We start from the raw sequence: 26,382 nt of genomic DNA on the forward strand, positions 1-26,382 counted from the left end.
AACGCAGCAAAAGATAGCTAGATGGCCCAGCATTGCACAGCTTCTATTTCCAGCCTTAGTTTTGGCTTCCCAGCATATTAGAGCTGGGAATGCTGCATTCACAGCCTCCACTCAAAAGTGACACCTACTGACTTACACTTGTTTCAAAAGCAAAACTTAAGAAAAGAAAGTAGGTGCCTACTTAGGTGCTATTTTACAATTCGCAGGAGCCATTCAGGAAGTCGCTCCTGCTCGGTACCAGTCAGCGGCTGAAACCGGAAGTTGCGGTAGTGACTGACCGGGTTAGTAGTGGGACAGAAGCGTGGAAAGCTCGCTCCTGCCAGCTACACCTCTGGACCACCAGGGATTCCAGCGGCAGAGGAGGTATGATGGACAGAACAGGGAGGGGGAAACAGGGTGGAGAACCTGGGAAGGGGGCTGTGTGCAGTGAATGGCAGGGAGGGGGCTTGGTGCACAGCCTGACGGAGGAGGGAGGGAAGGGGGCTTGGTGCAGTACCTGGCAGGGCAGGGTGCAGACCCTGACAAGGAATGTAGGGAAGGGGGCTGGGTGCAGTCTGACAGGGGAGGGAAGGAGTGCTGGGTGCAGATCCTGGCAGGGCAGGGCACTTGAATATTAAGCCACCTGACATATTCGAGTCTGATAAGGATTATCAGAGCAATGGCTGAGCTGTACAGACAGGGAGTATAAAGGTGAGAAAAGTTTAATCCAACCCTTCCCCCCAGCACAGGTGCTCCATATAAAAGAGTCTTGAGGAGGCTAAGCCTTCCCAGCCCCAACCGCTAACTTCCCCTCCCCAGCAGTGATGCACATAGGATTCTGGGCCCTATGCATGGGAGATTGTGGAAGGGAAGGACAAGAAAGGTAAGGTGGAGGCTCCCATTTACTACTGTGGACTTAGGTAGGCAGTGGCCCAGCAGAGGTGTTAGTGAGTGGATGGGAGGAAAGACCAGCAATACTGAAGTTGAGGGATGGGAGACAGAAGATCAATGGGGGCTGAGAGAGAGGGGCAATTTTGAATGGGAGGAAGAAAGAGCCAATGCGACATGGTGAGAGAGAGATGCTGCTGAATGGGTGGGAGGAAAGAGCGAGATGCAGCTGTATGGCTGGGGGGAAGAGAGGGAAAAGTTAGCAAACGGGACCCGGTCCTAGATGAGGAAAAGAGATTGAAAACTGGATATTAAGAATGAATGAAATATGAATAGACAGCTTTCTTCTATTTTACTACCTAAGCGGAAAATATCAGAGATGGATGTAGTGGAAGAGAAAGACAACACATGTCAAAAACCAGTTAAGAGAAGATAGGAAAAAAGCAACCAGGGACTGATCTACAATTAGAACAAATTAAATAGCCAGACAACCACCACGACGGAGTGTTATGCCTCTCCTGGCAAGTAGCTGGATCCTAATTGTTGTTAGCTTAAGGCTTTGCACTGGCTTCTTTTTCTTCATTATTTCTTTCAGACTTGAGTACACCAAGCCTGAGGGTTACTTATATTGTGTTGTCACCCCAAGGATTTTCACTTGGTCTCTCATGCTCCATCCTAGCCTTACCTCACAGATCTGCAAATTAGTTGATGGTACTAAATCAGTGTTCTTTAATCCCTGAAGATCTCTGGGCAGCCCCTATCATCATTTTGGGGAAGGGGAAGGGGAAGGGGAAGGGGGAAGGAGAGCTATTTGCATTTTCAGGTATTTCCTCAATAGAAGAAAATGCATTTAGAAAAATGCCTACCTCCTTAACACCCCCACTGAAAAAATGTTTTAAGGGGAAATGGGGCTGAAAGGTATGGATGTCGATGCACAATGGTCAGCATCCCCACATGGAAAGATATTTGGTGGGGGTCACATGATGAGAATGTTCTAATTAGACAACCCAAGGTGAGGCTCCGGGAGCTGCTCCGATTAATCTGCTAATTTCCTTGCCCTTTCCTACCCAAATTGTACCACCATGCTACACCAGGATAATTTTTGTTGGAGGGTTATGCCACATTGAGGAACACGTGGCCCTTGTAATAACCTAGGCCGTCCTTCTTCCAAAATGGCAATGGAGAGCACCCCCAGCAATGGGCCTATTACCCCCACAGTGAATCTAAGCGAAGCCACAGTGCAGGAACTAAAAAAGCACCTTACCACTATTATGTATAACAAACTTTCTGGACTGCAAATGACTATTCAGGAAATTAAGGATAGTGTGGGAGCTTTCAACACTCAGGTGCTTTAGCTGGAAGACTGGCTGGTTCAGCAGGAGGCCACAGCTGATTCACTGACCACCCGCATGCAAGCTCTGGAGCACACCGTCCTCCAATTAACAGACAGAGTGAAAGATTAGGAAAATAGGGTGAGGCACAACAGCCTCTGAACGGTCGGTCTGCCGGAATCTATACAGGAGGGAAACTTACGCATATGGCTTGAGGACTGGCTGCTGAAGGCACTCAATGTGGGCGCGGGGCCATCTGCTTTCCACCTGAACGCATGCACCGGGTTGGTCCATGTAAGGATCAGGACACCAAACCTAGACCGGTGATCATATGCTTCCTTAACTATGTGGATAAAGAATTGATCTTGCAACAACACAGGGAAAGCAAGCAATTACGGTACGAGAACAGCTTTTCCACGATTTCTCATTAGCAGTGGCGGCATGCAGGAGAGCAATGACTCCTACTCTCTACAAGAGGGGTCTTCGGGCAGGGTGCATCTCAACTACCAGGGGAAAAAAATCTCTTCTTTGATAAGCCTCAGGAACTAGAAACCTTTATACAGTGACTGCCCCAGAAGATGCTAGTGGATCCCGAGTTGGACTATCATCTACATTATGGAGTAAGGACAAGTGTATCCCCTATGCTGGTTATATGCCATTTCCTCCTCCCCCCCCCCCCCCCCAATGTTGTTGGACGGTATTATTTTGATCAGCAAGGTGAAGAGTTGGGATGCATTCTATGCTGTTTGTTTCATTTATGGAAGTTTGGACCTTTCAATGAATCGTCTCTCATTTGGTGAGGGATTTCCAATTTTTATTTTTTTTTTGGACAAACAGAAGGACTTCTCAGTAGCTATGTTTTTTATGCCTTTTTTTTCTCAAGGCAACCCCCGGAGGTCACAGACTGATTTTTGGACATGCTATATCAGTGATAAGGAAGGAGGGCGGGGGTGGGGAGGCAAGAATCTGGCTTTGGTCTATTCTGGTTAGGTATGATTGTGTGTGGTTGTGCACGTGCTTGGAGGATTGTGTGATGGGGGAGGGGGGTTTATTGTTGTTGCCACTGATGGGATAGAAGGTGGGACAGGGGTTTCTCCAAAGACAGCAGGGAGGGGGGTCTAGCTAGGGGATACTTCATTTTTTCCTTGGGTTAAAAAAACCAAAATATTGTCTTTGTTACAAAAGATGCATGCAGGCACTGCATTTTACAAGAAACACCTCTAACAGCGACAGAACATGCTAAGCTCAGAAGGGGTTGGGCGGGGAAAATTGGCACTCCTCTTTCAATGGGAGGCAGAGGGGTGTGGCTATTCTCTTGCATAGGCAACTGCCTCTCCATGTGCACAAGGAAATTGCAAATAAGGATGGCAGATATGTTGTGGTAGTGGGAAAGCTGTGGGGTATGATAGTTGTTTTGTGTAATGTGTATGCAGCCAATGTCTACAACCATAGTTTTTTCACTGATTTAGTGGTCATTTTGTCAGGCTACCCAACCCATAAAAGCTGCTGATAGGTGGGGATTTTATCATCACAACCAATCCTTTGCTGGATTGTAAACCTCCTCAAGTTGAGGACGCACATCATGCTTATAGATAAGTGAACTAACTTATGGATCAGTTGGGAGTAGTAGATACTTGGAGGGTGCTATACCCCAGTGAATGATTATTCCTTCTAATTTCATCCCCGCAAGGTGTATGCATGGCTAGATTACATATTTCCCTCCCAATCACTCTTGTCCTCTGTGGCGGAAGCAACAATTGAGGTGCCTACTGTCTCCAATCATGCCCCGGTTACGATCACTCTCAATTTGCTAAATAGGGAGCAGGACAGAGTGTGGAAATTTTCCCCCCCATTTATATAGGGATTCAGATTTTCATGTTTATCTCGGGGCTAAATTTCAAGAATTCCTGCATACCAATTCACCTGCTGATATGTCTCCCACCATCAATTGGGAAGCTGCCAAGGTGGTTCTTCGTGGCCATATTATAGCATATGTGGCGGAGAAGTGGTGAGCTAGGGCGGGCACTCTGCTGAAACTATCCCAAGAACTACAGGCCTTGCATAGAGTTCATGTTTCCCAATTGGATGACAAATCCATACAGAAAATCCAAGAATTTCACAAGGAGCTGGATCAGATTCTTACCCTTAGAGCATAGTAAGATTTATATTTTAAAAGATATAAATTGTACAGGTGGGTTCAGAAATCAGGGAAATTATTGACTAACTTGGTACGCCCTCTCATAAGAAACTGCTAATCGGGAGTGTTCGGGATGCAGATCAGTTTGTACCACCTTGTATATAGCCAGAGTCAGGTAGTCTAGGGATTCCTTCTTTCAGGGCCTTCATTTTCCCTCTTCGACAGCAGAACAGTTGGGGGCTTTAAACAAACCATTCACATCTGAAGAGATTAGATTGACCATTAGGAAACTGACCCCCAAAGCTCCAGGTCCAGATGGTATGAGACTAGAATTTTATAAAATTCTTAATGATATGGCTGTGCAGCCTCTGCAATCTATTTTCACAGATGCATCTGTGGTAGGCAATATAGGTAGATCCAACATGGCCCACATCATCTTACTCCACAAGCCCGGTAAAGACACTGAACAACTGGTGTCATATAGGCCAATATCCCTTCTGAATCATAGTAACATACATAGTAACATAGTAGATGACGGCAAATAAGACCCGAATGGTCCATCCAGTCTGCCCAACCTGATTCAATTTAAATTTTTAAAATTTTTCTTCTTAGCTATTTCTGAGCACGAATCCAAAGCTATACCCGGTACTGTGCTTGGGTTCCAACTGTCGAAGTCTCTGTCAAATCTCATTCCAGCCCATCTACACCCTCCTAGCCATTGAAGCCCTCCCCAGCCCATCCACAGGATGTCAAACTCCTGGCGGCCATTTTGGCAAAACGGCTGAACTATCTGCCTCTCCAGGTGGGCGAGGATCAAGTGGGATTTGTGGCCTGGTCGATATGCATCCTTGAACCTTTGTAAGACCATATTAGCGATACAAGAGTCTAAGGGATGGGATACTGAGGTGGTTTGGGCCAGTTTAGATATTGAGAAGGCATTTGATAGTGTTTCCTGAATGCTGCCAGTAGGATGCTGGGCTGTATAAAGAGAGGCGTGGTCAGTAGAAGGAGGAAGAAGGTGTTGATGCCCCTGTACAGGTCATTGGTGAGGCCCCACTTGGAGTATTGTGTTCAGTTTTGGAGACCGTATCTGGCGAAAGACGTAAGAAGACTTGAGGCAGTCCAGAGGAGGGCGACGAAAATGATAGGAGGCTTGCGCCAGAAGATGTATGAGGAGAGACTGGAAGCCCTGAATATGTATACCCTAGAGGAAAGGAGAGACAGGGGAGATATGATTCAGACGTTCAAATACTTGAAGGGTATTAACGTAGAACAAAATCTTTTCCAGAGAAAGGAAAATGGTAAAACCAGAGGACATAATTTGAGGTTGAGGGGTGGTAGATTCAGGGGCAATGTTAGGAAATTCTACTTTACGGAGAGGGTAGTGGATGCCTGGAATGCGCTCCCGAGAGAGGTGGTGGAGAGTAAAACTGTGACTGAGTTCAAAGAAGCGTGGGATGAACACAGAAGATTTAGAATCAGAAAATAATATTAAATATTGAACTAGACTAGTTACTGGGCAGACTTGCACGGTCTGTGTCTGTGTATGGCCGTTTGGTGGAGGATGGGCAGGGGAGGGCTTCAATGGCTGGGAGAGTGTAGATGGGCTGGAGTAAGTCTTAACAGAGATTTTGGCAGTTGGAACCCAAGCACAGTACCAGGTAAAGCTTTGGATTCTTGCCCAGAAATAGCTAAGAAGAAAAATTTTAAAAAATAAAAAATTTAAATTGAATCAGGTTGGGCAGACTGGATGGACCATTCGGGTCTTTATCTGCCGTCATCTACTATGTTACTATGTTTTTATGTTAAACAAATCTGGGATTGGGGGTAGATTTGTGGAATGAGTGCAGGCATTGTACCATAAACCTCAGGCCCAGCTTATGATAAATGGCAAGTTGACCTTACTGTTTGAACTTTGGAGGGGGACACGTCAGGAGTGCCCACTGTCCCCTTTATTATTTGTATCGGCACTGGAGCTTTTGGTGGCACGAATACAGCAGAACCCCAATTTGGAAGGCATCCGGGTAGCATCCCAAGAACGTAGGCTAAGTGTTCGCCAAAGACATGCTTCTGTATGTAAATCGTGCTCCCATTAACTTACCTCAGTATTTACAATGGGTACAACTACTTGCTACTTTTTCGGGATTTAGGGTAAACCGCAGTAAATTGGATGTTTTGCCTTTACGTGGCAGAGGCTGGGAGCTGTGGTATGATGAGTTACCTATTAAGCCCTTGACTCACTCACTTAAGTACTTGGGGGATCTATCTTTATCCCTCCAGCAAAACATATCAAGGGTCCTTACACAGCTAAAGGGACTGTGTATGAAATGGATGGATCTCCCCTTAACATAGAAATATAGAAACATAGAAATAGACGGCAGATAAGGGCCATGGCCCATCAAGTCTGCCCACTCCAATGACCCTCCCTATCTATCTTTGCGGATAGATCCCACATGTCTGTCCCATCTGGCCGTAAAATCTGGCACGCTGCTGGCCTCAATAACCTGTAGTGGAAGACTATTCCAGCGATCAACCACCCTTTCGGTGAAGAACTTCCTAGTGTCACCGTGCAGTTTCCCGCCCCTGACTTTCCACTGATGCCCCCTTGTTGCCTCGGGACCCTTGAAAAAGAAGATATCCTCTTCCACCTCGATGCGGCCCGTGAGATACTTGAATGTCTCGATCATATCTCCCCTCTCTCTACGTTCCTTGAGTGAGTAGAGCTGCAACTTCCCTAACTGCTCCTCGTATGGGAGCTCCTTGAGTCCCGAGACCATCCTGGTGGCCATTCTCTAGACCGATTCCAGTCTCAGCACATCCTTGCGGTAATGTGGCCTCCAGAATTGCACACAGTACTCTAGGTACGGTCTCACCATGGATCTATACAGTGGCATAATGACTTCAAGTTTACGGCTGACGAAACTCCTGCGTATGCAACCTATGATTTGCCTTGCTTTGGATGAAGCTTGCTCTACTTGATTTGCAGACTTCATGTCTTCCCTGACAATCACCCCTAAGTCTCTTTCTGCTTCAGTTCTTGTCAAGATCTCGCCATTTAGGGTGTAAATCTTGCATGGATTTCGGCTTCCCAGGTGCATGACTTTGCATTTTTTGGCATTGAAACTGAGTTGCCAGGACCTAGACCAGCGCTCCAGTAGAAGTAGGTCATGCATCATATCGTCTACCATTGAATTTTTGTCTGTTGTGTTTTTGCTCACTACATTGCTTAGTTTGGCATCATCGGCGAATAATGTTATTCTACCTCAGAGCCCTTCTGTCAAGTCTCTTATATAGATGTTGAACAAGATCGGGCCCAGGACGGAGCCCTGTGGCACTCCACTTATCACCTCTGACATTTCGGAGGGGGTGCCATTCACCACTACCCTCTGAAGCCTACCTCCAAGCCAGTTCCCAACCCATTTGATCAATGTGTCGCCCAAACCTAAAGAACTCATCTTGCTCAGCAACCTGCGGTGTGGTACGCTATCAAATGCTTTGCTGAAATCCAGGTAGACGATGTCCAGGGACTCACCAACATCCAGCTTCCTCGTCACCCATTCAAAGAAGCTGATCAGGTTGGATCAGCTTCTACCCTTGTCCCTACCCTTGCTACCCTTGTCCCTCTTGGGTAGGGTAGCATTGCTTAAGATAGTAATACTGCCTAAAATATTGTACCCTCGCCAGGTTCTACCCATATGGATTAAGAGGAGGGATGAACTCGAGTTCAAGGCTTTGGTGAGGAGATTCTTGTGACGCGATAAAGACTGCCCGTATTGCCTACATCAAGCTCATTCTTAGCAAAGTCCTGGGGGGGGCTGAATGTATCCAAGTTTCCACGTTTATTTAAACTTTGTTATTCTGCTTATCATACTTCTAAGCAGGGTACAAAAATCAGGGGCAATACATACTTGTAGTTCTAGACTGATGTACAAGGGACATGATGTTAGGGGAGTGAATTCCATCGGTAGATAAGACAGCGAGATATTTAAGGCGAGTCTGAGATAAACTTTAAAGAAAAGGGTTCATACTTCGAAGGCAATGTTCTAGGGGGTTCATGAATTTTCTCTGTGTGTACAGAAATTTTTTCTCATTACTTTGATCAAAGCCTGGAGCCACCCATATGTTTTGTTGTTTTTTTAATAGATTTTATTATGATATAAATTAACAGACTTACCATTTAACTGTACAAATCATGATAGTATATACATACGATTATGTAATAACATACATGAAGTAATACAAAGTGAAGGAGAAATATTGTGAGTAAGAAGGAGTACACTCAACGAGCATCATGTTAACCCAACAAAAAGTAATCATTATGGGCTCCTTTTACAAAGGCGCGCTAGCAGTTTAACGCGTGTAATACCGCGCTCTAAACCTCCGGCCGCGCTAACTGCTACCACCTCCTCTTGAGCAGGTGGTAATTTTTAGGCCAGCGCGGGGGTTAGCACGTGAAGAAAAAAAGTCACACTCGTTAACCCCGCTAGCGTGGCTTAATAAAAGAAGCCCTATATGTCTTAAGTAATATGTTCTAAATCAGTGTTCTTCAACCTTTTTACACCTAAGGACCGGCAGAAATAAAAGAATTATTTATCCTTCCCTCCTTTCTCTCCCCCTTCTACACATAAGTTCATGTAATCCTTTTTCTTCTTCTCTACCCACTATTTTAAGTTCTTGTAAACCGTGTCGAGCTCCATTCTCATGGAGATGATGCGGTATATAAACTTAAGGTTTAGATTAGATTAGATTTTGTGGACCAGCATTGGTCTGCAGACCGGCAGTTGAAGAACATTGGGCTAAGTCATGGGCCAGACCCTGCCCCCCATAGTCCTTATTCTAACACTATTTTTTCCATTCATTTTTCATATACAGTGGAACCTTGGTTTACGAGCATAATTCGTTCCAGAAGCATGCTCGTAAACCAAATTGCTCGTATATCAAAGCAAGTTTCCCATAGGAAGTAAGGGAAACTGCTTTGATTGGTTCCACCTCCTCCTCCCCCCCCCCGAGGCTACCGACGCTGCTCCATTCTCCCCCCCCTTGAGGAATCCGACGCTGTTCCAATCCCCCCCCCCGCTCGTGTTGCCCCCCCCTCCACCGTGATCCTACTCCCCCCCCCCTGAGCAGTCAATGACATCCTTTACCCGACTTGGCACCAGTGCCGGTGCCCGAAGATCCTCCCTCTTCTGGCGCGGCTGGGCGGTGCGTCGGAGATCCTCCTTCTTCTGGGCTGGGCTGGGCTGGGCTGGACTGGCTTTGAGCATTTGCGCATGCTCAAAGCCTTCTGGTCTCGCTCTCTCCGAGATTGAGAGCGAGACCAGAAGGCTTTGAGCATGCGCAAATGCTCAAAGCCAGTCCAGCCCAGCCCAGCCCAGCCCAGAAGGAGGATCTCCAAAGCACTGCCCAGCCCAGGCCGCGCCAAAAGAGGGAGGATTTTGGGGCACCGGCACTGGTGCCAAGTCGGGTAAAGGGTGTCATTGACTGCTCGGGGGGGGGGGGGGGGAGGGGGGAAGTAGGATCGCGGTGGAGGGGGGGCAACGCGAGCGGGGGGATGCCGGATCGCTGTGGGGGATGCCGAATCACGGGGGTGGGGTGCTCGTACAGCGAGGCAAGCTCGGTTTACGAGGTACCAAGTTTGCGAATGTTTTACTCGTCTTGCAAAACACTCGCAAACTAGTGCATTCGTAAACTGAGGTACCACTGTATATACATAATATAATCTTATTAACAATGCATCGTTTGCACCATGGACCGGCAGTTGAAGAACACAGTTTTGGGCCTGATGCACATGCCGGCCCTGTGGACCGGCAGGAAATTTCTGTGGACCGGCACCAGTCCATGGACCAGTGGTTGAAGAACACTATTCTAAATTATTGTATATCAATGGTCCATAACGCAGTAATTTTGGACAGGGCTCCAGATTTAAAAAATTCACCATTTGATTGATGTTTTCCTGCGATTGCACCTTTAAATTTGGTAGTGATGCATACAGTGTTCCACCAGACCGTGAATTCTACTTTTGATAAATTCTTCCAGGAATGCACTATGTTCTTAATAGCTAAAATAATAATATATTGAGGAGGCGAGCATTTGGTTCTGAAAGAGGTTGTGCAAGGCCCTGTTGGCCAAGGACAATAATTTTAAGATACAACGGTTCGTATGGTTTTCTTAATCTACTGCATATTAAAGCGGGTCTCACCCTACCTGTCGATTTCATCTTATTTCTTAAACCCTTTCGAGCTACCTGGGACTAGTGGCGAAAGAGGCAGGGTAGGTCCGCATGGGCATCTCCACTTTTAGGATATGTGGGTAATCCTCATATCTCTCCGGGATTGGGGGTTTTCCTCTTTTCTTTGTGAGCAGTGAGGGGCTGTTCCATTCTTTTTCATCTCTTGGAAGCGGGGGGGGGGGGCAGGGGGGATGTCAATTTCCTTCTTTTTTTTTATTTTTCAATTTTTATTAGAATTTTATAATAAAGAGAAAACAATATAATCACCACAAGTACATTACTGTAGAATACTACAGCCACTCAATATAGCATAAAAAGTAAACAGTTCACTAGTACACTCCAATCCTTCAACCCATCATAAAATAAAATAAAATAAAAAGAGGAATCAACAAAATACACACTATGAGGAAGTCCCCTTGTTGGTTCTTCAAAGAGATTCCCAAACAACCACCCCACCCCTCCCCCCCAATCCCCCCCTCCCACTCAACAAAAAGATAGGATCAAATACAATGAAATATGTTGTCCCAAGTCCGCTTCTGATGTTCATAATAACCATAGTGCTGAGCAGCTAAGCATTCCATCTGGGCGAGTTTTCGTAATTTTTCCAACCATTCCTCCTCTGATGGAGCAACTAACTTCTTCCAATACTGCGCTATCAAACATTTGGCTGCTGCCAACCCCATTCGGACCAATTTTGTCTGCCAAGGAGCGTTTCTAACATTATGCAACCCGAGCAGACACACCTGGGGTAAAATCTGTATGGGATCCTGGATCCACACTGACAAAGAGTGAGTAACCAGCATCCAAAATTTCTGGATCACCCCACACTCCCACCAAATATGCAAAAAAGAACCAGGACCCCTACCACATCTGCAGCAGGAATCAGGAACCAGTGGGTACATAAAATGTAACCGTTCAGGTGTATAATACCAGCGTGTTAAGATTTTATATGCATTTTCTTGCACTAAAATACAATGAGAAGCTCTGCACCTCAGCACAAATACGGGACCAATCCTCTACAGAAAATTGAAGACGAAGGTCCCGTTCCCAATGTAGCTTGAAAGGAAGGGAAATCACCTCCCTACCTCGCAAAAATTTATATAGAATGGAAATCGGTCTCGGCACTCTACTCAATAACACCCATAAATTTTCCAAATGTTCAGATCCCTGAGGAATTCCCTTATCCCAACCAACCGAAATCAAAAAATGCCTCAACTGCATATATGCAAAAAATTCACCCCCCAACCCTGGCTTTTTAGCCACTAACCCCTCAAAAGTAGGCAAAAAAAACCCCAATAAGTACATCCCTAAATATAGTAACACCCTGAGATTCCCATCTCCGAAAAGCCCCCCTTTCCATTCCTGCACGAAACCGCGGTTCCCCCGCAAGTGGAGCAAGAGTAGAAACCCCTCTATCACCCCTCTCCTTTTGACACAGGGAACCCCAAACCCGTATCAGATGACAAAAAATGGATTCCGTTGTCCCTGCAACTGCTCAGACACCGACAGAGAAGACCACAACCAAGTGTGTAGGGCACAATGAGGAACATAACTTTGCTCTATTTGAACCCCAGGCTTAAATACCGCTATCCTCCAATCAAGTATAAAGCGAAGTTGTGCCGCTTCATAGTACCAATACAAATTAGGCATTGCCCTACCCCCGTCTTCCCGAGCAGACCAAAGCACCTGTTGACTCAACCTGGGGTGCTTCCCTTGCCAGATAAAAAAGCGAAATTCCTTATGCAATACCTTCAATAATCGTTTACCTCAATAGGGAGTGTTTGAAATAAAAATAATAAACGGGGTAAGATATTAATTTTGATAACCGCAATACGTCCCCACCAGGACAACCATAGCCCCTTCCAAGTTTGCATATCCAGCCGCACTAAACGTACTATCCTAGAATAATTAAGGTCATAAAGACGCGATAAATCAGTAGGAATCAGAATACCTAAATAACGAATATGAGCCCCTGCTCGCCGCACCGGGAAGTTATCAACCAACCACATTGCCTCCTCCTCCTCCAAGGAAATGTTCAAGAACTCGGACTTGTCCATGTTGATTGTAAAGCCAGATATACCTCTAAATTTTCTAAACACTTCAAGGATCTCAGGAAAGGAAACCTCCGGATCCTTCACATATAACAGAATGTCACCCGCAAATAACGCTAATTTATGTTCCCTCCCCCCCAAATGAATTCCCCTAATTGTTCCCAATTCTCGAATATAACAAGCCAAGGGTTCTAAATACAAAGCAAATAGTAAAGGGGATAATGGACAACCCTGTCTAGTCCCTCTAAAAATATTTTAAAAATCTGTATAAAATCCATTAATTTTAATACAAGCTCTGGGCCCCAAATAAAAAATCCGTATCCATCTCTCAAACATTCCCCCTATGCCCATCCTGTCCATGACTGCACACAAAAATTCCCAGCTCACTTGATCAAAGGCCTTTTCAGCATCTATTGATAGTAAGACCATTTTATTATGCTGTTGCTGGGCCTCCCAAATCAAATGTAATGTTCGATGAATATTATCTCCCACTTGACGCCTCTGGATAAATCCAGCCTGATCAACATGGACAAGTTCCGGTAACACCCGTCCCAATCTCAAAGCCAACACTTTGGCCAAAATTTTGGCATCTACGTTTAATAAGGAGATGGGACGATATGCTCCACACTGCTCTGGATCCTTTCTTGGTTTTAACAAAACCGTAATCCCTGCCTCTCCCATGGAAGAAGACAGAGAGCCCCCATCTCGCACCCCATTACCAACCCTTATCAGCAAGGAAATAATCTGCTCTCTAAAAGTCTTATAGAACACATTCGGCAGCCCATCCAAGCCCGGAGATTTACCCCCTTTTAAACCCTTTATAACCCCTAACACTTCCCCCTCCGTTATTGGAAGATCCAACCCCTCCTGTTCCGAAACAGATAGTCTAGGCAACGGAACCATGTTCAGAAAGTCAGTAATCTCAGATCCCTTATTCAAGGTGTCCCCACCATACAACTCTGCAAAGAAAGTTACAAATCGTTTTTGAATATCTTTATCAGTCCTATATCTGTCCCCCCTCTGTACCACGAATGCACTGTATGGTAGTGGAAACCTTACGGGCTCGTAAGTATCGGGCCAGCATAGCGCTAGACCGATTTCCATTCTCAAACAAAGCCTGTTTCAATTGCGTCTTCCTAAATGCTAAATCCTCAAGTTGTAGTTGATGTAAGTCCAACCGTGCCTTACTCAATTCCTCATATACCCTGGGACAGGGATCAGATTTATGTTGTTTTTCTAATTCCATCAATCGTTCACGGAGGCCCAAAGAGCGCCTAGCTCTATCCCTTTTTTTACGGGCTCCCCATTTAACAAAAATACCCCTAATTACCGCCTTCAAGGCATCCCAAAGGATCCCATCTCCTACTTCCCCATTATCATTTATGTGTATATATTCCACAATAGAATCCCGCACTTCTTGCAATATAATAGGGTCCCCTAAAAGAGATTCATTTAAACGCCAAAATCTTCTACCAGATTGTATCCTGAGACCCTTACACTCCACCCATACAGGAGCATGATTCAATTTCCTTCTTTTGACCAAACAAGAGAGAAGTGGGTACTTCCCACTTCTCATTTTTGGGTTTACTTACAAGCCAAGCATTATTATGTACAACTCTAGATGCAATGGGGCTTCCTGGTGGAAGGTACTAAACCGGATAAGAATATTTTTCATATTACCCAGTACTTTTAACAAATTATCATTGTGGTATAATGTGGCTAAGGACACCCTAGACACTTCTAGCATAACCCAACTGGCAAGGTATTGGGAACGAAAACTGGATCAGTCGCTAATAGATGCAGGAGATATTTTAAGCTCTTGAATTGGGCTTTAAGGCCTCAATCTTGCAGGAAACTCATTTTAAACTCTTGAATTGGGCTTATTTCACCCGAGTGAGGGGTTCGCCAATAGATTTGTGGCCTGATCCCCACTGTAGTCGATGTAAAATTCATGTGGGCACTTTTCTTCATACTTTTCTCAAGTGCCCTAGGCTGACAATTTGGACACATGCCCTTCCTCATTCATGGGACTATATGACCTTCCTGCTGGGGGATCAATGACTTATCAGAATGTCAGGTATCAGTCTGCCTGCAGATTTGTCACCTTAGTCTTGCTGTAGGTAAAGGTGGTTATCTTAAGAGGACATAGACCCCCCCCCCCTTTCCAATGTCTGGGGTTCCATGATGAAGCAAGTGGTGAGATTTGAAATTAGTCTAAAGGGGACATGACAGACTACTGAATGTCTTTGTTACTGGTTTCTATGGCAGCAGTGCTTAACTTTTGTTACTAATACAAGAGTTTTGAAGGAAATCATGCTAACCTCTATATTTGTCCTTACCTTGATATGGGCAACTCAGGATGGGGGATTAGTATGTGTGGGAAGTGCGTGTGTGATGCTTGTTGGGAGTATGGCTGGTGAGTTTTGGGGCTGGGATGGTGGTACTGGGTGGGATGGATGCGAGTGTTCTGGCTGACTAGATTAGGGTTTCTGATGATGATTGTATGAAAATGTGCAACATGGGTGCGACTTCTAAGACATTTCATTATTTCCTTTCCTTTATTATGTTATGGAAATATTTCTTGTATGAAATTGTGTTGATTTGAGGATGCGAGACATTAGCATCCTATACTGTTTATATATTGTTCTCCCTTTACCTCTAGAATTTTTCTGGATGTGCTGTACTACGGTCTGAGTTTGTTCTTGTGCTGAATTATATCACTCGTCTTTCATGCAACATTGATATGTTACCATAATAAAGATATTAAAAAAAAAAAGTGAAAGATATTTGGCAGTCCTCTTTTAGCTTGTTTGGATCCACAATGGTCCCACTTTAAAAGATTAATGAAGACTACTACCTTAAATACAGGAGGTTTTAAAAGAACACCCCATCTCCAAATTGCTTGAAACTAGCACCAGTTAAAGAGTCATGATGGCAGATAAAAGGCCAAATGGCCTATCCAGTCTGCCCATCTGCAGCATTCACTATCTCCTCCTCTCCCTAAAAGATTCCCATGTGCCTGTCCCACACTTTCTTGAATTCAGACACAGTCTTGGTCTCCACCACCTCTACCAGGAGCCTATTCCACGCATCTACCACCCTTTCTGTAAAAAAAAATATTTCCTTAGATTACGCCTGAGCTTATCACCTCTTAACTTTATCCTATGCCCTCTCACTCTGGAGTTTCCTTTCAAATGAAAGAAAGACTCGCCTCATGCACATGTATGTCACGTAGGTATTTAAACGTCTCTATCATATCTCCCCTCTCCTGCCTTTCCTCCAAAGTATACATATTGAGATCTTTAAGTATGCCCCCATACGTCTTATGACAAAGACCATTGACCATTTTAGTAGCCTTCCTCTGGACCGTCTCCATCCTGTTTATATATTTTTGAAGGTGCGGTCTCTAGAATTGTACCCAATATTCTAAATGAGGTCTCCCCAGTCTTATACAGGGGCATCAATACCTCCTTTTTCCTTCTGGCCATCCATCTTCCTATGCAGTCTAGCATCTTTCTAGCTTTCGCCATCACCTTTTCAACCTTAAGATCATCAGAATTAAAATTATTTATATTATATTCTTAGCACATTCAAATTATGTATATGCATTTGTTAAGAAGAAAATGTTTTCCTTAAATACAAAATTAAAAAACAAACTGGCATGGCTTAGGGCTGGAAAAAAAAAGGCAGATATAGTACAGGTATAATGCGATGACTTTACCAACCAACTGAATTGTTAGTAAGCGAAGATCCCTCAAGAAGATGCTATGATAGAGAATGTATGCGGCGCACATTAGACAACAGAAAGCTGCATCTCTACCATCTAATAGATGCTGGCACTGTAATCTAGAAGTGGGGACATTGGATCATCTAATTTTTTATTGCCCCTGCATTAGGAATTTTTGGAATTCAATTTGGTCTCAAATAAACTGCTGATTGGAAAATCATGTGGAAATATCATATGATACTGTTCTGTTCGGTATGTCTATGAGGAAAAAAAGTCAATCATCAGCACCAGGACCTGAGTAGTAATCCTCTATTTATACCCTTCTATTCCCTTTTCCAGCAGGAAAATGTCCAATCCTCTCTTAAATCCCAGTACTGTATTCTGCCCTATAACGTCCTCTGGAAGCGCATTCCAAGTGTCCACCACACGTTGGGTAAAGAAGAACTTCCTGGCATTTGTATTGAATCTGTCCCCTTTCAACTTTTCCGAATGCCCTCTTGTTCTTTTATTTTTTGACAGATTCTTCAAACTTTCAAAAAATAAAAGAACAAGAGGACATTCGGAAAAGTTGAAAGGGGACAGATTCAATACAAATGCCAGGAAGTTCTTCTTTACCCAACGTGTGGTGGACACTTGGAATGCGCTTCCAGAGGACGTTATAGGGCAGAATACAGTACTGGGATTTAAGAGAGGATTGGACATTTTCCTGCTGGAAAAGGGAATAGAAGGGTATAAATAGAGGATTACTACTCAGGTCCTGGACCTGTTGGGCCGCCGCGTGAGCGGACTGCTGGGCAAGATGGACCTCAGGTCTGACCCAGCAGAGGCATTGCTTATGTTCTTATGTTCTTATAACAATAAGCTTTTGATGATAATGACGGGTGTTGCTATGCAACATATTACTAACAATTGGAAAAATTATAGTAATCTAAATTATACGTTTTGGTGGAATTCCCTGTGTCATATTTACAAGATGGAAAGAGCAATTGCAATACAGAAAGGAAGTTATAAAAAATTTTTAAAGATATGGAGACCGATGGTTGATTTTTGTACTTAATAGGCATCAGTTTTCTTTGATAATATACATAGGGGGGTTGGGGAATTGGAAGATAAGATGTAGCGAAATTGAAATTTTGAAGGAATATGATAGTTTTAATGATTGTATAGAAAGATGGGAGAGGGGAGGGTTTTTAATTAATTTACATATTAAGAATATAATGTATGATGTTCAAGTGTTATACGATAGTATTTCATGTTGTTCTTTTTGTGCACTTGATGTAAGTTTGAAAAAGAATAAAGAAATTAAAAAAAATAAAGAAAGAAAGCTGCATCTCTACATTAAAAAATGAAGGGAACCCCTTTACCCTCTTCCCCAGTGATGGTGTAATCTAATCTAATCCTTAGGTTTGTATACCGCATCATCTCCACGTTCGTAGAGCTCGACGCGGTTTACAGTAGGAGAAATAGGAAGGAACTACAACAGAGGGTTAGAGGTAGAAGTGTGAAGAAAATTTAGAGGACTTGGGATGCCAAGATATAAGAGTTTCCTTGATTCCTAAGTTGGAGGGAGACTTACATTTTTTGAGAAAAGCCAGGTTTTCAGATGTTTGCGGAAAACTTGGAGAGAGCTCAAGTTCCGAAGAGGGGAGGTAAGGTTGTTCCAGAGCTCAGTGATTTTGAAGTGGAGGGAGGTCCCTAGCTTTCCTGTGTGGGAAATGCCTTTTAGCGAGGGGAAGGATAGTTTTAATTTGTGGGAGGATCTGGTGGTATTAGGGTTTGAGGAATTCCAAGAAAGAGGGATAAAGGGAGGGAGGATATCATATAGGATTTTGAAAGTTAAACAGGCGCATTTATAGTGGACCCTGGCGATAATCGGAAGCCAGTGGAGCTTGGCCAGGAGCGGGGAGACATGGTCAAATTTACTTTTAGCGAAGATGAGCTTGGCCGCAGCATTCTATGGTATATTTTAGAGTTTTTAGTGAAAATTTTTCTGATATAGGCACAAAGCAGACCCACATGCGTCCTCTCTCTAAGGTCTGTTGAATTAGATGATACAGGGTATGCTGACTGGTCAACATATTAAAAAGCTATTTTGTCATGAGTTTCAAATGAGATGGAACCTTTGATTCTCACCTGTCCTTCATTGTTTTCTTCTTCTACTTCGTAAATTATGGAGGTGGTTTCACTTCTTTCCTGCACACAAAATGAATTTAATTGTATGACTTCCCTATAATTATTTCAAACTCAACTGGCAAAATAATCATGATAGAACAAGTAATGGATTCAAAGATACTGGAGATGGAGGACTTTAAGCACAAATTCATGTGACATGCCAGTTTACGAAAGAGAAGCAAGCTAGATCAAGATCACGCCTGTTTAGATTAACTTACAGCACCTCAATGCGGAGCACAATTTAAAACCTGGCACAATTTTAAAAACCACAATAAGATTTACTGAAGCTTGTTGTTCTTGTGGCTATAAGACAATTAAAAGGGAGAAAGTAAAAAGACAGCCCTTGTCTACCATTGGTGACTTACTGGCCAGCCCCAGTCCTCCTGAAAGTGACTGGGAACACATGAGGGCTCTCTTTCTCCATTTGAGGAAGCAGACCCCATTAATTCTACCTTCCCTTCCCCACCTTCAGTAAAATTAGGCTGTAAAAGATAAAAATCTTTCCATAAGTACAGAACAGCATACAGTCTTAAAATATATGAGCATGATAATCTTCTTGGTCAAACTATTCCCTGAATTCATCAAGGTATGGTTAAAAAAAAAAAAAAAAAAAAATCACCTTTTGCCACTACTTGATTCCCTGTGGGATTCAGCAACCTGCAGGATCTGGTACAGCAGGTTGGATTTTGTGGTAAAAGAACACTGCTTGCAAGTCACCTCTCTCCAGCAGCATTAGTCCACGTACCCGAGAACACTGGACTACGAGGATGCATTCTGATGCTCCCAGGACACCAGAGCAGAATCTCACCCCCCCCCCTCACTTGGCCTAAGGCCCTGCCCATTCCTACCCTCCATTTTTATGGTAGCCCTTGCCCCTTCAAAGGGCTACCTTAAACATCATTAGCGGTGTGTGTTGGTGAGGGGGGTATCCTCTGGCAAAAGCAATGCCAGTCACTCCTACCCAGTTTAGTATTTCATCTAAAATTATAACTACTGCTTGGGGCCCGAGCCATTTTGGATGTGGCGCTGGACTGAACAGGAGTACCTGCCCATTGGCGACTACTGCTAGGGGTCAGCACCATTTTGGTACATAAATATTTATGGGAAAACCAATCTGTTATTTAAATAAATGGATACACGAGGTCTACAAGATTTCAAGCTAAGCCTGCCACAGTTATCTAAGGCACACTGGGCTTTTTTTCTGGCTGAACAGTCTTCTGCATGAAATTCACGGAGAACTATATAAAATTAAAGAGTTTAATGAAATCTTATCTTTTTAGGGAGGCTTTTAGTCTGAGTAACAATGTAAAGACGTCTTTCCTGTTTAAATATTTTTATTGAACCGATACAGTGTCCGAAAAAGCAAAACATAAAATAATGTTTACAATAACATCTATCCACCATAGAGGACTGAACTCTTATATCCTACTACCAAACAACAAGTCTCCCTTCCCAGCAGTCTTTCCTGTCTTTAAAGGGATCTTTCCAGAATAGAAGTTGAGTGATTGTGACTGAGACTGGATAAGAATATAACATAAGAATAGCCTTACTGGGTCAGACCAATGGTTCATCAAGCCCAGTAGCCCGTTCTCACGGTGGCTAAAATCCAGGTCACTAGTACCTGGCCAAAACCCAAGGAGTAGCAATATTCCATGCTACCGATCCAGGGCAAGCAGTGGCTTCCCCCATGTCTTTCTCAATAAGACTATGGACTTTTCCTCCAGGAACTTGTCCAAACCTTTCTTAAAACCAGCTATGCTATCCACTCTTACCACAACCTCTGGAAATGTGTTCCAGAGCTTAACTATTCTCTAGATCTTTTCTATTATGCTGATGGAGTTCTTTGTTTTTATAGTATTGTTTGATTTTTTATTTTTTAGAATTTTAAACCACTTAAGCCTGAATAAGGAAAGCGGTCTATTAAACTTTTTAATTAAAACATAACAAACATGTGAAGGACTGGGCAGGAGTTAACAGTGCAACTCTCCTGGACACCCCACCCCCCCTTGACCACAAGTGATGTTCGCGTAGCCCTTTTAAGGAGCAAAGGCTACCTTAAAGTTGGGGAAGAGGTTGGGGCGGGGCAGAGATCTGCTCTTGCATCCTGGGACCAAATCAAGACATGTCTTTGCAGCCCAATGCTCCTGGCCGATTAAATATTTTCAACAAAAAGCTGGGGTTATTTCACTGGGATTTTTGGGCCCTAGAACAATTTGCATTAGGGTATTTTCAACTTAAGGCTCCAATGCCGCATGATGATTCCATCCCCCCCAAAAAAAGTTTAAAAGGTAGCACAGATTAAACCATGAGTCTGAAAACAGTAGCATGTCCGTTTTCATTGTTTGTAATAAAATCTCTTACCTCCCTCCTAAAAGTTAAATTTACTGTTAAGACTACTATATTTCCCAACAAGTTCCTCTCTCAAAAGTTTAAGCATTTTATGTTAAGCAATGTCATGGTAAAGGAAAAAGTACTTTCAGAAGCAAGTCTACATAAAAATCATATTGTACCTGGGGAAGCGCTTCATTCCCTGGGTTCTCCCTTTCAGCGTTTTCTCCCTGAGATGATGCCATCGATGGAGAACTGGCCGAGTATGTTGAGAAAAATGGATGTGTAAAAAAACTAGAAGTCTGTGACCTGGATGAATGCACACTACTCGTGTCCATATCATCATCAGCACCTGATCCACAGTGGCACAAAACAAGATCCACCAGGTCTTCTTTCTCTCGACAGCTTTCTGTAGGGATGTTTCTAAGCATCAAGTACTGGCGTAGATCTTTGATTTTCAGCTGCATTAACTGGGGACGCTGGAATGCCGTTTCTTGTAATAAGTGACATGTACAGCATCGTCGCAGATTTTCTTGTAAAACTGAGCACAGCGAGCAAAAATCTTGCTTGCATTCCCGACACACATGCTGAGGAAATAAATATCAAGACAGACATGACATGTCATATATCTCTCAAGAATATAACATGCTACCTGATGCTCAATGACTTGCTTTATGGCTGAACCTAAATATATAACAGTGCACATTAAAAGGAAAAGGAACATACAAACAGCAGCACCAGTCAAAATTATTATTGCTATTTTTCAAATTCTTTCAGTAGCTCCATTGTGATTCAACCCCCAATCTCGGGAAGCAGCAATTCACAAACTCCCACACACTTACTGCATATGATTTGTCCATATTGGCTATGATGTCACGATTTTTGACACATGCCCCGAGTACGTTGTGGGCAATTTGCCTTCAGCGCTTAAGAAGTGCATCAATTTTTTTTCATCCACACCCTGAAATGGGCTCCTGTGCTCATAAAAATGCTAACACCAATAAACTTACATAATTGGCTTTTAAATAAAAGAAAGCTGACTTTTACTTTTAATCCTCTGTACTGTCTGCTCAACCGACTCAGATAACTTGAGTGTACCTGGAGCACATTATGATGTCACCAACAATTATTAAAGGCGTCGTCTTATTGGTTAAAGTCCCTACAGTGAAGGAGTTAAGTGCAGAGTCATACATCTGACATGCCAGGTACTGTTTAAATATTTTTCTTCCATTAGAGCAGTGGTTTCAAACTCACAGCCTTCCAGGTACTGTTGCGAGGCCCTCGGTATTATAAAGAATGATTCTTTATGGAAAACTTGTGCCTTAAGTGTCCAGCAGTTGCGTTCTGGAACATTGCCCGCCTCACTGCTGTAACCTCACGCAAGTGCTTTCCTGCGTCTATACACGACTGGGAGATGGAATGGAGAGGACAATCGTGTACAGACGCAATAAAGCGCTCGCATGAGGTTACAGCAGTGAGGCGGGCAACGTTCCAGAACTTAAGGTAACCACTGGAGGCTGTGCGGCTTGTGCATGTGTCCGGTGCTGGAGGAAATGAGAGCTGAAGACGGTTACAGACTCAATCACCGGATACTTAAGGCACAAGTTTTCCATAAAGAATCATTCTTTATAATACCGAGGGCCTCAAAATAGTTGGTTCAAAATCTTGTCTCTTGCAGTTGATACTTTGATAGTTTTTTACTTTCTGCATGTTGCACTGCTTTCAGCTGTGTATAGCTGAAATGATCAGAAGCAATTAAGCCTAATGACCCAATTTTCTTATCTTGACCCTCGTAGGGATCCCACATGGGTATCCCATTTATTCTTAAAGTCTGGCACGCTGTCTGCCTCGATCACCTGCACTGGAAGCTTATTCCAATGATCAACCACTCTGTGAAGAAATACTTTCTGGTGTTGCCATGAAATTTTCCGCCCCCGCTCAAACTCAGGGGCGGAAAATTTCATGGCGACACCAGAAAGTATTTTCTTCACAGAGAAAGTGGTTGATCATTGGAACAAGCTTCCAGTGCAGGTGATCGAGGCAGACAGCGTGCCAGACTTTAAGAATAAATGGGATACCCATGTGGGATCCCTACGAGGGTCAAGATAAGGAAATTGGGTCATTAGGGCATAGACAGGGGGTGGGTAAGCAGAGTGGGCAAACTTGATGGGCTGTAGCCCTTTTCTGCCGTCATCTTCATCTTCTATGTTTCTATGTTAATTTATAAATCTTTCCTTAATTGCTTCTGATAATTTCAGATAATCCACATTTTGGATTATCCACCTCATGCAAAGTTGTCATTTCTTTAATACGACATTAACTATTTTTTCTGCGGCCCTCCAAGTACCTACAAATCCAAAATGTGGCCCTGAAAGGGTTTGAGTTTGAGACTGCTGCATTAGAGGCAGTGCTATGGGTATATTAGTGGGACTTTATAAGTACATAGAAAGAAGTAAGACAAATTCAGAGAAACAACATTTACAGCAAGGGAAAACAGAAGATACATAGAAACATAGAAATAGACGGCAGATAAGGGCCATGGCCCATCAAGTCTGCCCACCGCAATGACCCTTCCCCACCTAACTCAGTGAATAGATCCCACGTATCTATCCGATTTGGCCTTAAAATCAGGCACGCTGCTGGCCTCAGTGACCTGAAGTGGAAGATTATGCCAGCGGTCAACCACTCTTTCAGTGAAAAAGAATTTCCTGGTGTCACTGTGCAGTTTCCCTCCCCTGATTTTCCACGGGTGCCCCCTGGTTGCCGTGGGACCCTTGAGAAGGAAGATATCTTCTTCCACTTCGATACGACCCATGAGATACTTGAACGTCTCGATCATGGTCTCCCCTCTCTCTGCGTTCCTCGAGTGAGTAGAGCTGTAACTTATCCAGCCTTTCCTCGTAAGGGAGATCCTTGAGACCCGCGATCATCCGGGTTGCCATTCTCTGGACCGACTCTAGTCTCAGCACATCTTTTCGGTAATGCGGCCTCCAAAATTGCACACAGTACTCCAGGTGTGGTCTCACCATGGATCTATACAATGGCATAATGACTTCAGGCTTACGGCTGACGAAACTCCTGCGTATGCAACCTATGATTTGCCTTGCTTTGGAGGAAGCTTGCTTCACTTGATTGGCAGCCTTCATGTCCTCACTGACGATCACCCCTAGGTCACGCTCTGCTTCAGTTCTTGGACAGTGATCAATGTGCTCTCTAACTTAGGATTTTGTGGGTGAGGTAAGCAGAAGCACTTGTGTAATATAACTATAACGGAAGTTTAATGAAATAAAACCTGAATAAAATATCCCTGTTAAAACTAAAACTGCTCTTGCCTACAGTGCTGTAACTGGGCATTGCATGCCAAGGTGCCCGAGTCACTACTCTGGTTTATGCTTAGTAAAAGTCTCAAGAAACCACCCACTGCCATGTGAAACTACAAAGCAACCCACTCTGCTACCTGCCATGGAAAATTGTAATTGGAGAAGTAAATAGAACTGTTTTGCAATTCTAACGGCAGTAATCCTCTATGGATAGAGCTTTTGCCATGAGCAGACAGGTGGGTTCACTAGGGATTATTACCTAAGTATTCCTGTGGAAGCCGTGTGACTTGGGTATATGCTATAAAAAGGATTGATAACATCTCTTTAGGGAACTGGTCCTCTTAAAAAACAAATCTTTATTTATTTAAATCGTTTTATATTCCGTTCTCCCCAACAAGCTCAGAACGGGTTACAGATTAAACATACATAATATGCAGTTAACAGGTTATGGATCAATTTTGAAAAGGAGAATTAAAGATAGTGTGTGTAAATTACATAAAATTTGTTGATTTTATGAGTTTTTTCAAAACTACATCAGTATTCTAATATGCAAAATGGAGAGAAAAGTGCCATTTACACTGCTCTTTAAAGGGCAAAGAACACTCTATGGAAAAGGAGAAAAAGAAATGTTTAGCCAAGTCTAATAAGAACATAAGAATTGCCGCTGCTCGATCAGACCAGTGGTCCATCGTGCCCAGCAGTCCGCTCCCACAGCGGCCCTTAGGTCAAAGACCAGTGCACTAATTGAGTCCAGTCTTACATGCGTACATTCTGGTTCAGCAGAACTTGTCTATCTTTGTCTTGAACCCCTGGAGGGTGTTTTCCCCTATAACACCCTCCGGAAGAGCATTCCAGATTTCTACCACTCTCTGGGTGAAGAAGAACTGAATCTATCCCCTTTCAACTTTAGAGAGTGCCCTCTCATTCTTTCTACCTTAGAAAGGGTGAACAACTTGTCTTTATCTACTAAGTCTATTCCCTTCAGTATCTTAAATATTTCGATCATGTCCCCTCTCAGTCTCCTCTTTTCAAGGAGAAGAGGCCCAGTTTCTCTAATCTCTCACTGTACGGCAACTCCTCCAGCCCCTTAACCTATCAGAAACAGTCCATTAAACCTCAGGTATGCATTACTCTTAAATAAATCAGCCTGATGCATCAGTGCAATTCACAGCATTACTGCACTGTGCTGTATACCAATTCATAATGGACTCGTTTTGCCCCAAGAACAGCAAGAGCTAACATTAGAGGTTGGAGGCCAGAAAGATGGTATAAAACAGCATCAAAAGCCACAATTCAAAAGGACAGTCAGCCAGAGCTATTAAACACAACTGCTATGCACCAGATGAAACTAAAATCAGTCATTCCCCAAATCTGGGTTGGAACCCCACATGAGGTGACATCTATAGATTTTTTTTTTCTTTTGAGGGGGAGAGCAAGCTAATCCCTTCGCTCAGCTGAAGTGGCACAGCCAAAATAGGAGCGCAGGCAAGCTTGGCAAAGTCAATCTGAGCTACTGTATGCAGGCCCCTCACCACACAGATGAAACCAGGAGCAGGAGAGAGATTGAGCAGACCATCATATATATGGATATGGATATCTTTTGTTTCATGAGTAAATCAAGGAAAAGTTGTGTTGTTTACCTGCAATTATATCACTTTCTTTTCCAGAAATAAATACAAAAAAGATCTGACATCAATATACGAACATTTCTTAAGAAAGAATTGAATATTTCATGGTGTGTCCTAATTTTTTCACATGACTATATATACACACAGCGGGACTAAAATACACAACTACTACAGCCTCAATTACTTCAATACTTTGACTACTAAAAAGCCATAGAATCTACATTTAACCATATATGCATTAATTTATTATTAGTTATCATCACAATGGGCACAACTAGGAGTTTTCTGAGATTCGACCTCATGAAAAGTATTTTCAGCCAGGTCTTCTGACCGGGATCCAGGAAGTCGCACGTTGAAGACTGATAAAGCAGCATAGTGAATGTTGGTGTGGAACACTGAACATCTGTATTAGAAGAAAGTTGTGAAAAAACAGGACATTGCCTGAAACACTTGCTATGGTGGGGGGAGGGCTCTCATTGTATTATTGTAAATTGGTATTTATAATTGGGATGAATTGTGGTGATAAATAATAATAAATTAATGCATATATGGTTAAGTGAAGTAGATTCTATGGCTTCTTAGTAGTCAAAGC

General features: G+C 43.4%; 1 protein-coding gene across 3 annotated transcripts in view; it reads right to left on the minus strand.

The window, feature by feature from the left end:
• The window catches only part of RNF34 (ring finger protein 34), a 67,431-nt gene that overhangs the window by 24,399 nt on the left and 16,650 nt on the right, over nt 1-26,382 (minus strand). For all 3 annotated transcript variants that reach the window (XM_033956048.1, XM_033956047.1, XM_033956046.1), the window contains exons 3-4: nt 21,025-21,429; nt 18,476-18,535 (exon numbers count right to left, since the gene is read on the minus strand). In XM_033956048.1, the coding sequence (XP_033811939.1) occupies nt 18,476-18,535; nt 21,025-21,429 (465 nt within the window). The remainder of the gene's footprint in view (nt 1-18,475; nt 18,536-21,024; nt 21,430-26,382) is intronic.

The sequence above is a fragment of the Geotrypetes seraphini genome, chromosome 8 (assembly GCF_902459505.1).
Source record: "Geotrypetes seraphini chromosome 8, aGeoSer1.1, whole genome shotgun sequence".
Classification (NCBI taxonomy): domain Eukaryota; kingdom Metazoa; phylum Chordata; class Amphibia; order Gymnophiona; family Dermophiidae; genus Geotrypetes; species Geotrypetes seraphini.